Below are 14418 nucleotides of genomic sequence, written 5' to 3'. Positions count from 1 at the left end.
GGGGACAAAAAACAATTCAAATGGGCAGAATGAGTGATATGAACTACAGTTATTATGCAAGCAAATTATTCCAAATGAAACATTAATATCATCCCAATTCAACCTGAAAGATAACTCTTCATGACTTACACTCACTGGTGGTGTGCATAGTAATATGTTGCGTGAATACGAGCCTTCTTGATGAGATATTTAAAAAGCCATATTTGAACAGAATAGTACTTCTTACAAATAGTGAAATAAGTACTAAAACTAAATTAAATTAAGCATAGATTGTTCTTACGGAAAGCCTAAAAGATTAAATGATTAGTGAGATGCAAATGAATTCTTAAAATTATGCCCTATATTCTTAACATTTATTTACAAGCACACATTTATCCTTGAAAAAATTAATAAGCCCCTGAAATACAAAAAGACAAACGCTAATTATAGCAATCATTATCATAACCCCATAACAACCCAATGAGGTAGATAGCACTATAATAGCCTATTTACAGATATAGAAACAGAGACACAGAGAGGCTAAGTAATTTGTTCAGGATCACAATGCTAATTATGTGGCAGAAATTTTATCCACTATATGATTTTGCTTCTTGAGAACACATGATCCTTGATCTAAGTAACTTCAGAATATGGTAAGGGAAAGACAAGTAAGAAAAATATTATAATACGAAGTGATAGAAGATGTACATAACATTATGAGAGTTTATAGGAGGAACCATTTTTCCAGAAACTGTAATTATGATATCTTTGTACTAAATGTAAAGCATATTGCACACACTGATGAATATGACCTAATGTTTGCCTGCAAGAAATATCTGCCCACAAGGGACAAAGGTACACATCTAAATATAACCCTGGCTCATGAATTGGATGAACCATTAAACCCTCTAGACCTCAGTTTATCAACTGTGAAAATGAGATACATGTGTCTCAACGTGGCCTCTAAGATAATATTCTTTAACTGCTGAATAAATTCTCAGGTGTTTGGAGAGGACAAATGTGAGTTAAATACTTTCACTTGAGTAGACAGAAAAGCATTTGGGAAGACGTCATAGAGGAGGTAATGCTTCACCTAGGACTTGAATGCTGAATAGGGAGAAGGAGGGAGAAAGGACATAAAGCAAGTGGGTGGAGATTTGGAAGGGACATATTGGCTGAAAGTTGAGGAAAGAATTCAAACACCTGATTGCAGTGAGGCACCAGTTTTAAAGGCTGTTCTTTCTGCTTTTCAACATTTGCTATACACATTCACTGTGTATTATTTTTTCCAGGCTCACTGCATTTGTTTACAAGTCATTTGCACAAGCTAAACGCTACATTTATATTGATGACAAAGTTCAGTCCCAAACCCTTATTTGGCTCTTAAATGCTCAGAAATCAGATGGCTGTTTCTTAAATGTGGGCAAAGTCTTCAACAATGCTTTGGAGGTATTGATAAAATCCTTTCTTACTATTTTCTATCCTTTCCTTATGATTGTTTAATGACCACAAAGTACTACTGCAAAATTGAGTGGAAGTCACTGTACTGGGATTCCTACCAGCATAAATAAAATATATTTAAAAAAACAGGTTCCTCCTAACAAATGGAGCTTGTTCTTTCCTTTAGTCAGATTAAAAACTCTAAAAGTTTTAGAAAAAACTCTAAAATCAAAAGATTTTCTAACAGCATTTGGTGATGGTGATGGTGATGGTGGTGTGGCAAGGGGGAAGGGTAGTGGCAGTATTATTAGTAAATGTATTTGGGAGTAAGGTTTAAAACAGATCCAGAATAATTACGAATATTTTAAAGGTTTAGCATTTAAGAAATTCTTGGTTGATACTGTATCATTATTGAAATTCAGTTTGGTGAACTTTTCTTGTTAATATCCCCAAGGTAAGTGTTGATGAATGAATTTTCCAATTATTTTTTTAATTTTGCCTAAGATTAGATTTTCTTCCTGATTATTATGGTGACATTTATTGAAAGCAGCTTGGAGAACTTAATATAAGGAATGAACCAAAATGTCATTCTTATGTCAACAACTCAGAGACATGCACCATTAATATTTGACATATTTTTCTTCCTTCTTTTTTTCCTGTATATAAACATGCATTTCCATAACTAGGATTACCCTGTGTCATTGAGTTGTTAGTTCATTCTTCTTCTTCTTTTTTTGGCATGGACAGGCTCCGGGAATCGAACACGGGTCTCTGGCATGGCAGGAGAGAATTCTGCCAGTAAGCCACCACACCACCCAGCCTGCTTTTTATGGAACCTAATATTATACCCAATGACCTTCCCATGTCATTAAAATGATTTAAAAAATATAAATTTGAGAGTTTCTTAGTTCTCCATCATATGGATAAAGCATAAGTGCTTATTACTCTTTTGTTGAACTTTCAATAATATTATATAAGCTCAAAGTAATGTTGTATAAAACATTCTAGCAAATAAATATTTGTTCCTAGGTCATTATTGTCTTAGGATATATATCTAAAAGTGGATTTTTTTTTAAGATTCTAAGAAAATGTCACCAGGTTATTTTCTAGTAAAGTTGTAACAATTTATACTCTCACCACATATAGAGTATCTATCTGACTTTTAGAGTTATTGCTGGCATTGAATAATATAAACATTAAAAACAAAACTCCTCACAAATGTAGAAGTAAAAAATACGATGCTTCATGTCTATGTTTGTTTCCAAGACCATAAGTTCAGAAGATAAATGCTTTTCAGATATTCATCTTCAACTTGTATTTTTCCTTTTTACTTGCCCTTTCATCTTTTTTGTGTCAGTTTGAATTTATTAATAGTTAATATTATTGGTCTGCTAGAATTTTTTTCAGTATATTGTATAATCTATATATCATATATTTCTATACTTTAACTAGGTCATATTTTTAGCAGCTCTTGTTATTAATGTTGTATATCCTATTTTTCTTTTTTTAATGTTTTTTTAATTGTTAAATATAATGTATATACAAAAGAACAACAAATTCCCAAGTACATTCTAACAAGTAGTTACAGAGCAGATTTTAAAGTTTGGTATGGGTTATAGTTTCACGATTTTTCAGTTTTTCTTCTAGCTGCTCTAAGACACAAGAACCAATAGAAATATCAATATAATGATTCAGCAGTAATATTCATTTGTTAAATCCTATCTTCTCTATTATACTCTTCCTTCTCTTTAAATAGCATATATACATAAAACAATGAATTGAATACATCGCAACAATTATTTGTAGAACAGATTTCAGAGTTTTATATGGGTTACAATTCCTGCTGATTTTTAAGGTCAACTTTATTACATTGCTTTCTATATTTGCTAGGATTTCTTTCTGCTTTACTTGTTCTCTTCCATTGACCAGCCTTTCTATTGCATACAGCACTCTTTTAATTATTGTAATATTACAGTATATATTTCACGTACATTTTCTATATTATTTCTAGGAATCTTTGCCTCCTTTGATTCCGCATACCCCAAGGCTCATAGTGTGTGTATTTGTTTGTTTAATTAGAGAAGTTGTGGTTTTACAGAACAAATCATACATAAAATACAGAATACCCAAATAGCTATTACTAACACCTTACATTGGTGTGGCACATTTGTTACAATTGATGAAGGCACATTTTTATAATTATACTATTAACTATAGTCCCTGTTTTAACCTACGTTTCACTCTGTAGTGCAGTCCAATGGATTTTTTTTTAATTTGTTCTGCTACCGTATACACACCCTAACATTTCCCTTTTAAGCCACATTCAGATATGTATTTCAGGTCTGTTAATTATGTTCATGATGTTGTGCTAGCATCACCACTATCCATTACCAAAACATTTCTATCATTCCACCATAAGTTATGTTTATAAATGATGTTTCTACACTGTAAATCCCATGGATTTTCATTCACTTCTCCCTCATTTTATAAACAGTAACTTTTGAGGAAAGATACTCAAAATTTCACCCTAAAACACAAAAAGAAACAGATCTGGGTTTTCACAATATAAAATATAAACAAATAAATGCATCCTTCCCTCTGAAATCCACGAGGCTGACATTATCACGCTTTGTTTTATTCAGGGAGAAGAAGATGATGAGATTTCTCTCACTGCATATGTTACTACTGCTCTGATTGAAGCTGGTCACCCCATTTCAGTAAGTAACCCCCTGGTGATACCCCTAACTTGCCTCTTATGAAGTTGAAGCATTTAAGCCCACAATACATTATTAGAAACAAGAACTATATGTTTGTAGCTACCACAAAATGATACTGAATCAATAGTTTTCTTACTGCTTAAACCACACCTTGCAGGTAGAACTACATTGAAAATAAAACACGTGGAGCATTTGCCCTTCCATTTTGGCACAAATAAAATGCAGCCCTGATTATTTTCCTGTATTGAGCACCGCTACATCTATCTTCACATGTATATGTTTGAGTGCACAAAGGAATTTTTTTTCCTTTTCTCACCTTTACAGTTGGTGGCTATTCAAAAGGGTCTCCAATGCCTAGATGTTGCATCTAGGAAGAGAACTACTACCACCTATGACCAGGCTCTCCTGGCCTACACTTTCGGTTTAGCAGGCCAAGAAGACAAAAGGGAATTCTTCCTCAATGAGCTAAGCAAAAAAGCAAAGAAAGTAGGTGAGTGCACTTGAACTTTCCTGGAGTAACATGGCAAATAACTAAAATGGTTAGCAGTGGTGTGATTATCATGCCCTCATGTTCCTTTATTTCCTATTGTCCCTCATCTGACCCATGTATATCTCATGCATTGATACAGACACTAAAGAACTCTTTCACTTTTTGTACAGGTGGCTCCATTTACTGGGAATTAGAAGAGAACCTTTCTAGGGAAGGACTTTCTTTTTACTACCCTCGGGCTTCATCTGCACAGATAGAGATGACCTCTTATGGCCTGCTGGCTCTTCTCTCCAAGCGGTTGTTGACTTCAGAAGAGCTGTCCTATGCTTCTCAGATTACGCAGTGGGTAGCAAAGCAACAGAATTCCTATGGAGGTTTCTCCTCCACTAAGGTAACTCTATATCTATTTTAAATTTCTCTGAACAAGAAAATTGAGCGCCTGCCTTGTATTGTATTTTTTCCAATTGAATAGGTTAGTCATAATTATTAAACTTGCTATCAATTTTAAATTTGGTACCTGTTAGGTTTTTTTGAAGAGTGTAGTATTTTATCTATTTTAATAAACAATCTCTGTTTATTAAAAAGCTAATTTCTTATCATTTTTAAAATGAGAATTTAAATATCCAACCTGCTAAAATGTCTGCATAAAAGAATAGTCAAACTGAAAGATTATGACACATACTGCTAAACTTTTTATCGGAAAAGTTGCATCAATTTGTATTGTCATTAGCACTGTGTAAATATCTTTCTCTATAAAACTTCAAAATCATTTGTAAAATTCTTTTCAAATTTGATACAATAAAAATACTATTCTTCTGTATAAAAATAATTCTGCATGGTTTCTACTTTGATAGAATATGCCTTCATATTTAAAAGTCCTCCGTTTTTTCATGCATTACGAATTGCATGGTTATATAATCTGCACACTTCCTAATAGAGATGTGAATCTTTTTCTTGATAAGATTTTTGAATGTAGCAAAGATATTATCCTTTGTTCATACATGTAGTATATTCATGCCAAATTTTCATTTGCCTTTTAATTTTCATCATGCTTTAAAGTACAGATTATTTTATTTTCATTTTCACTGAGTGTAATCATTCCTTTCAAGATTTCTCCATCTAATGCCATGAAAACAGAAGCACTCAATACAAAAATATTTTATAACAATATAGCCATATATTCACATACTATTTGGGATTAATTTATTACTTTTTGACTGTTAATCCATCCAGGATTGTTTTTATATGGATGTGTTGTAGAGACCTAACACCATTTTAAATGGTTTGCCAGTTGTCCCAATGTTCCAATGTCATTTACTTAATAATTAATTTCCTCAATGACATGAAATGCCACTCTTATTGTATGATAAAATGATAGACATTTTGGGGTATTTTTAGGCTTTCTATTCTTTTCCAAGTTCTTCTGACTTTGTCATGTGTTTTAATATCTGATAGGACAAAGTTTGACTCAATAGGTACTTTAAAAGTTTCCTTGGCTGTTTTCACATTTTGTTCCATTAGATGATGTTTTTGTCTGTGTTAATTTAAAGAGTTGAATTTAAAAATGGAAATGTTATCATAAATCCTATGTCCTCAATCCAGTAGTTTGTAAAAGAATGGTTATTGCATTTAACTCATTTTCCCCCTGCTTATATGCATTTTTTTTTACTTTTAAAAGATACTCTTCATTGTGAAGTATATGTACAAAAAAAAAGCAGTAAATTTCAAAGTACATTTTAACAAATAGTTATAGAACAAATTTCACAGTTCAGTATGGGTTACTGTTCCGTAATTAAAGTTTTTTCCTTCCAGCCGCTCCAAGACACTGGAGACTACAAGAAATATCAATATAATGATCCAGCAGTTATACTCGTTTGTTAAATCCTATCTTCTCTGTTATAACTCCTTCTTTTTTTTATTTTTCTCCCAATCTTTAAGGATTTTGGATTATGCCCATTCTAACTTTTTCATGTTAGAAAGGGGTGTCGACAATGTGGGCTACAAGGAACGAGCTAGTTGATGTTCTTGGAGAGGCTGACCACTTTGGGTTTCAGGACTTATCTGGCCTAGGAACCATCTGGAGGGTATACATTTCTGGAAAGTAAACTTAGTGCATGAAACTTTTGTAGAGTCTCAGATAGACGCCTAGGTGTTCTTTAGGGTTAACAGGCCTAATGTTGTTCGGGGTTTGGCAAACCATGTCAATTAGCAATATCTACCTGAAGGTTGCATAAAAGTAGCCTCCAGAAAGATCTTCTATGAACTCTCTTAGCCATAGATACCTTATTTTGCATTTTAACTCACTTGTAAGGATTCACAGCTGTATTTGGCTTAAGATTTCTAAATCCTATAGCATGTTCTAATACAATGACTTTATTATTTTAGGATACCATCGTTGCTCTCCAAGCTCTGACCCTGTTCCAAAGGCTCACTTTCACTAAAAACAGACAAAATTCAGTGCAGATTTCCAATGACCAAGCATTCAATAGGGCCTTCAGCGTAAATGATGAGAACCGTTTGCTGCTACAACGAATTCCTTTACCAACGACTAAGGGGAAATATACCGTGGAAGTGAATGGCATTGGCTGTGTATATGTACAGGTAAATCAGGACTTTTTAAACCCTAACATCAAAATGTTCAAACTTATATGAAATTAGCAATAAAGTATAATGAATACCTACATTCAACATTTGTCCACATTTTACCCTTTTTCCCTCCCTCTTGTTTTTTTGGTGAATTTTAAAGTAAATTGGAGACATGATGACACTCCCAAATATATCATAGTGTACCGCCCTCAAAAGGACATTCCATCATGTAACTGCAATATCATTATCACAGCCAACAAAAATTAACAGTAGCTTTATAATTTTATTACCAGCCCTCTAACCCAAAATTTAGTTTATCGTTTTTTTTTCAAACCAGGATTTAATCAAGGACCATGCTATGCAATTGGTTGCTATGCTTCTTAAGTCTCTTTTAACCTAAGAATTTTATCAGGTTTTTTTATTTGTCATGATGTTAATTTTTTGAAGACTTTGGCCCAGTTGTCTTGTAGAATGTTCCCTATTCTGGAATTAACAAATTGTTTTCTCTTTTTTTATTGGCGGGCAGGGGATGCATGGTCCCGGAATCGAACCCAGGTCTCCCACATGAAAGGCGAGCATTCTAACCACTGAACTACCCGTGCACCCCTTGTTTTCTCTTTTAATGCCATTTAATTTGTTTTCCAATTTCCTATGTGTTCTGAAATCTAAAAGTTAGATCTACATTCACATGTCATTACATGAGGAGGCACATGACTATTAGGCAAGTCTGTTCATTGGATTAAGGCAGCAGCAGCCATGGTTCTCCATTCATGTGTTGTTTTATAGCTTTGTAAGCAGTGATTAAGATATGAAGTGATGCACTGGATCCCTGAAAATATCTAGCTTACAGCAATTCACACCAAGAAATTTAAGGATAAACTAATGATCTGTTCCTGAATTGACTATTTTGTTAAAGATTGCAAAGTGGTGATTTTCTAATTTTGTCATGCCTCCTACTTTTATTAGCTGGTGTTCTTCTACAAAGAAGAGCTCCTCCATACAATTTGAGGATATTAATAAGCCCTTATGAAATGGCAGGATAATTTTTTCCCTTTAATTTCTAATTAACAAAAAATAATCAGTATGATAATCACTTCCAGTGGTAGCAAATGAGTTCTGAGTTTAGGACTTTTTTCCTTTTTGAGTATCATGGATACAATGTTAAATTAATTACAGTCTATTATTCATTCTGATGGTCAAATTCTTCCCTATTTGGCCATTAAGAACCCCTTTGGGATCTTTTAACATAAGGGTGATATCTGAGCATACCGTTAAACTTTGGGTGCTTTCCTGCTCTCTGGTGAAGAGAGAAAAGGGTGACTTTGTTTCATCTTGCACTTTGCCTGTCCCAGACCTAGAGTCATCCTTGACCAAGGAGTGCTCATCTCTTTGGAGCACTAGGGGATTTCTCCCTGAAACGTACGTGCTGGGGTCCTCATTGCTACTGAGATGTTCCTACCCTGGGTTCCTGCTATGGGCAGTGCTCAGTTTTAAAAGTTTTGAGTTCTTGTCAGTGTCCCTACTCAAATTAAATGCTGTAATGTAATCACGTATCTAACTATGTGCTTGTATCTATTTTCTCAAACATAGTTTTTAAAAACTTTAATAACATTTACACAAGAATTTATATGCTTTGTCCTAAAATATGAAGAAAATAGCTTTTAAATAGCAAAGCAGTATTTATTAAATGGAACTACTGAATGAATTTTCAGTTATTTGTTTTTTTTTTTTTTTTGCATGGGCAGGCACCGGGAAGTGAACCCGGGGCTCCAACTTTGCCTGCTTAGCCATTTTGGCCCTGAATTTTCAGCTTTTTAGATGTACATTTTTACTTTTGGAATACACACCACTAAAGATGTATGACAAAAAACCTGTGTTCTATATATTCCTTTGTGTGATTATACTAAAAATTTGATATAGTTAGGTATACCTATTTCATTTTTTTCTTTCATTTTAGGATTAGGTTTTTCATTTAGGTTTAATTTAATTTTTTGAATATGTGAAATAATGACATGGTTTACAAGGCAAAATTGAATGAAGAGACATCTCTTTCCCATTGCTGTAGGTTAAATTCAACACCTAATTCTCTTCCACCTTAAGTCATCATTTTTTAAGGTATTGGTTTATTCTTCCAGTGTCTGTTTTTGACTTCCTCTTTTTTTTTTAACCTTTTTTTCATTTATTTTGTTTTTTTATTTTTGGTCATTTCTTCTTTAAACTTAATTTTGCTATATAGTTATATGAAATATTTACATGCTTCCCAATTCAGGTCTATAAAGCAAGGTATATTCAAAGAAATCTACTTTTTATCCATGTCCCTTCTGTTAAAAAATTTAGCACTTATCCTTCCTTTCATTTTAACAATTTTTATTGAGATACTATATATATATACACACACACACACAAATGCAATGAATTTCGAAGTACATGTTATTGGTTTATTCTCCCAGTGTCTGTTAAGCTAATATGAATGCACTATTCTTATTTCTCATCCATTTTTACACCTAGGGTAGCATTCTAGATAAGTATTTAATATATATTATTTCCATACTGTATGGGCACACAATAAGTAAATAAGCAGCAATAAGTCAAACATTGATGGATATTTGCATTATTTCCTTGGTTTTTTCATTAGTGCTGAAATGAATAGTATTATACACAGATTCTTTCATACTTGGATAGGTATATATCTATCTACAGGATGCATTTCTGGAAGTGAGGTGATTAGTTCACATAAAATCTTTAACTAAACCTATTTGCAAACTGTATTATTCTGGATTTGGAATCTACAAATTTCCTTGTAATGCTTTTATTGTAATCCAGCTGTTCACCACGATTCCTGAGGCTCTGTCATTATCTACCGTAATGTTATCATTTCTTAAAGTAGAAATCGGGCAATTTTAATTATTAGTCAAGAGATTATAGGTATAGTCTGTCTTTGCTATCTATTTATTAGCTATATAAAATTTGACATGTTATTCTACCTTGGAGAGGTATTTATCTCTCAACCTCTGAGTTCCCTCATCTGTAAAATGGGGGCTAAAGATAGGTATACCCATTTCCATTGCTGTAGGTTAAATTCAGCGCCTAATTCTCTTCCATAGATTTGCTACCTCAAAAGTTGTTGAGAGGATTAAAAGAGTTATTACAATAAAAGCACTTAAAAGTAAGTACATAGTATGTATTCAATAAATGTTAACTATCATTACTATTGTTACTACTGGCATAGAAAATGGGAAACAGGTAAAACTTGACTTGTGGTTTAAGTTGAAATGTGCATGTAAAGGAAATAAAGATAAAAATAATCTTTTGGTTAATAAAGAATATATTCTATACTTATTCTAGTCAACTGTGAAATATAACATCCTGCTACCCAAGAAGTCATCTGGCTTTTCCCTTTCTGTGAATACAGCCAATGCTTTCTGCGAAGGAGTATTTGAAACAAGGTTTGACCTTGTCATTTCAGCCAGGTAATAGCTTTCTTTCTTAATTTACACATGCCTCTATCTCTAATGCAAGTATACTAGTGACTCTCGTTGCCTCCATGTGAAACTACACCCCAGTCATTTTATGTAAGAGGTTGGCCTGTCTTGATTCCCTATGAGTATACATTTCAGTGTATTTAAATTGCCTAAACTGTATAAGAAAATACTAGGTGGAAGAAAATGTGACTTCAAAAATATGGAATAGGGTAAAGAGAAGGAGGTTGTGGGAAAAAAGTTCTACAAATTCCTCCTTAAGATGTACATTTCCACAAAGTTCCTAGTTTGTAAAATAGCATATTGCAGTCTCTTTATTCTGGAACTTGAAGTTTCAAAACAAGTATATCAGTCAGTTTCAATGCCCTGGGTCCAGTTACATTGAAATTTATGTTCCTTCATTTTGGACACCATTATCTTCAGTTGTTAGTAGATTAATCTAACATTAGAACAAAATACTATAAAGGTTATGATAAAATAGACGATTAACAGCTATCACAGCTGACTTTTCATCTTTGCTTCGGTGCACTGACTCACAGTTAGCTATGCCTATGCACCACCAAAATTTCCAATTCAGTAAAAAGTCATGTTTTGAAACCTGTAAAGAAAAAAAATAACTGAAGTGAAGCCTTCACTTTCCACGTGGAAATTTGAGACTTTCAGGATCATAAAAATATACAGACATAAATTTAAAAGCATAAGTTTGAACTCTCTGATTACTAAACTTTCATGAAATATTTCCATTATACACTGGTAATTTGTTCAATTTTAGCTTTGGGAATATGGCAAAGCAAAAACAAAATGCTGTTCAAGTTTGTGCCATAACTAGATGGTTTTTCATGCAAATACATTTTTGTTGGTGATTTGTTTTCTTGAATAATATTTAAAATTTATCTGGATTTTAATTTTTTTACTTTTTAAAAAAAGTTATAATGGACGGCGCAACTCTTCCAACATGGCTATCATTGATGTGAAGATGCTTTCAGGCTTTGTACCTGATAAATCATCTATTGAGAAGGTAAATAATTAAACGCCTTTAATTAAAATAATTTCACAAATGGTTAATATGTGTTAGGGCCAGTGTTATACATTGGCAAAAGTTTTAAAAGATAGCTTTTCTATTTTCAAAAAATGAAACTTCAGTCATATATGTATCTAACAGTACAACATTGTTTGTGATGTTCTAATTTATTTATATTCTTATAATTGTCTATATATGTCTCTATGTTGTCTTACCATCAAAAAATAAAACAGGTAGATGAGCTGGGTTTTAGTTTCTACCATTCTATTTATTGAAAAATTAGAAACTACTTTTATATAGACAGATCTCTCAAAAATGTTGAGTAAATGAGTTTCAAAGATTATATTTGTTGTTGAGGCTATATGGAATCATTGCAGATATTTATAAAGCAAGGAATCCACCAAGTTGAATATTTTTGCCTTTTTGAATGGATGTTTGTATTACAAGTTTCCTAAATTTTCAATACATTTTTTTCTCCTCATTTTTAGCTTCAGGGAGATGGCAAAGTACAACGAGTAGAAGTAAAAAACACCCATGTCTTTTTCTATCTGGAGAATGTAAGTTTACTCTCATAATTTGGTTTTTGTCATAGTGCTTATACCAGAGGTACATGTGGTTGTGTTCGTTTGCTTGTTTTTTAAGTTTTATTTATTTTCTTAAGGATGCAAATTACAAAAGATCATTGTTAAATAATTTTAAATGTTTGAAATGAAGAAATAAATTAAATATACCCAGGAATATTGGTTTATTCCCAGGTTACTCAAAAGGAAATTCAACTCTCATTCTCTATTGAACAAGAGGTACTTGTATCCAATATGAAGCCAGCATCCATTCAACTCTATGATTACTATGAAACTGGTAAGAGTTTTATTTAATATTAATCATACTGTTTATATTCTACATAGAATTAAATGTATGTACACCAATTTTCATTTTCTCTACTTGTGCCACAGCCCCTATTTTTGGAATCATCTTCCCTTATTTAGCATCTTTTAACTTTCAGTGTCATCTAATCCAAAATGTTTCAAATGTTGATAGCAAACAGTGCTTGAGATTTGTCTGTCTATATAGGCACAACCAATTCTATTGATAGCGACTCAATTGGTATAATTTTTCTTAACTAGTATTTTCACAAAAATGTTTAATTAAAGTAAATGTGAGATAGGTTACCTAAATTGTGGATTCAGGAAAATAAATTACACATCCAGACAAAATAAAACTAGTGCCTGTGAATGTTGACATACATTTATTTAACCACTAGTGTAGATTAGAGAAGCCAGACATCATGTGTTCTGATTGGAGAAGGAAGCCTACATACTATTAGAAATGATACAAGCCTTAATAAAAATATGGACCCTCTAACCTGTCAGGTTTTAATATATATCATATACAAAATGTAATACCTAAAACATTTAAGAATGTGTTTATAGGTATGCATACAATATTAATTTGGAGGTATAAAAACGTACTTGAAAGTTGGGGAACAAAGAAACTGTTTTAGTAGAATAGATGACTTAGGACAGATCTTGTTGCTGAACAGAGATAAGAAGTAAAGATGCTTTCTTCTCGAGCAATATTCTGAGACTATTCTCATGACCATTGTTCTCTTCCAGATGAATTTGCACTTGCAGAATACAACACACCATGCAATAAGATGTCTTTTGAGACCTCCTAATTCTAGGATAAGGGAAATGAAATGGAAAAGAAGACACCTTGGAAGGTGGATATATTTAGAGTAATCCAGTCCATGCTTTCAACCAAATCAAAGCATCCACAATCTTCACAGAAACCAAGATTCAAGTTCATCTTCACCAACAGCATCTTTCCACCAAAGGCTTCTTGCTTTCTCCCCAGGGCCTTCCCTGGAATCAGGGCAGCCAGCTTGACCTGTGTACAAATGCAACTGAGAAGGGCAAGTTTATGTCTGCATTGTGCTTAAAATTCAACCAATGAGAGGACAAGCGTCCTGCCTCCTGCTTTACAAGCCTCCCACCTCCTGCTTTGATCAGAGAATTCTGGGAGGCATTCAAAGTGCTTGTCCTGAAGTCCCCTTGATGGGAGCTCCCTGTTCCTCATGGAGACAGCCTCAGTAGCAAACCTTTGAATTAGCCTTTCCTTCCTTGTTACAATCTCCCTGCTCCCTCCCTGCATAAGTCAAAAATAAATTATTTCTACCCAAGTCCTTGCCTCAGATTCTGCTTTCAGGGCAACTCAAGCAAAGTCAACATAGCACATCGATTAATGTAGAACTATGAAAATGTTTTATTAGATACGGATTATTCTAACATGTTGATAATTTAGTTCAAATGTATTTTAGTTCAAGTGTATATTCTGAAACAATTTCTCGGGTATCTGGGAAAAGTAGAATTTCCATAACATTTTAATGAAAGCATAGTTAGTTTCCTTGGGAAATCTTTTTTTAGTTAAACCTGACAAAAATCTATGTGTTTTGGGGGCGGTTTTTTTGGCATGGGCAGTCACCGGAAATTGAACCCGGGTCTCCAGCATGACAGGTGAGAATTCTGCCACAGAGCCACCTTCCCACTGCCCCCAAAATCTGTGTATTTTAATTTTAATTTTAAAGTAGCATTGTCTTTGTGGCATGGAACAGGCACATTCACGTACACATATGGTCACTTAGAGGATCACTTTTTGAACTATATCTGTAATATTTTCTTTGATATAAAATATTCTGAAGAGCCTTAA

General features: G+C 33.2%; 1 protein-coding gene across 3 annotated transcripts in view; it reads left to right on the top strand.

Moving 5' to 3' along the window:
- Window positions 1-13849, top strand: part of LOC143691471 (ovostatin-like) — a 60538-nt gene extending 46689 nt beyond the window's left edge. For 2 of the 3 annotated variants that reach the window (XM_077169978.1, XM_077169980.1), the window contains 10 exons: window positions 1272-1428; window positions 4062-4136; window positions 4461-4626; window positions 4797-5017; window positions 7012-7227; window positions 10558-10682; window positions 11619-11709; window positions 12201-12269; window positions 12468-12570; window positions 13326-13848. In XM_077169978.1, the coding sequence (XP_077026093.1) occupies window positions 1272-1428; window positions 4062-4136; window positions 4461-4626; window positions 4797-5017; window positions 7012-7227; window positions 10558-10682; window positions 11619-11709; window positions 12201-12269; window positions 12468-12570; window positions 13326-13387 (1285 nt within the window). In that variant the 3' untranslated portion in view covers window positions 13388-13848. Of the gene's footprint in view, window positions 1-1271; window positions 1429-4061; window positions 4137-4460; window positions 4627-4796; window positions 5018-7011; window positions 7228-10557; window positions 10683-11618; window positions 11710-12200; window positions 12270-12467; window positions 12571-13325 lie in introns of all 3 variants that reach the window. The other variant, XM_077169979.1, reaches the window with a different exon arrangement.
- The last annotated feature ends 569 nt before the right edge of the window (window positions 13850-14418 follow it).

This window comes from Tamandua tetradactyla, chromosome 7 (assembly GCF_023851605.1).
Source record: "Tamandua tetradactyla isolate mTamTet1 chromosome 7, mTamTet1.pri, whole genome shotgun sequence".
Taxonomy (NCBI): Eukaryota; Metazoa; Chordata; class Mammalia; order Pilosa; family Myrmecophagidae; genus Tamandua; species Tamandua tetradactyla.
The sequence above is the reverse complement of the archived record's forward strand: the minus strand, read 5'-3'. Positions and strand labels throughout refer to the sequence as shown.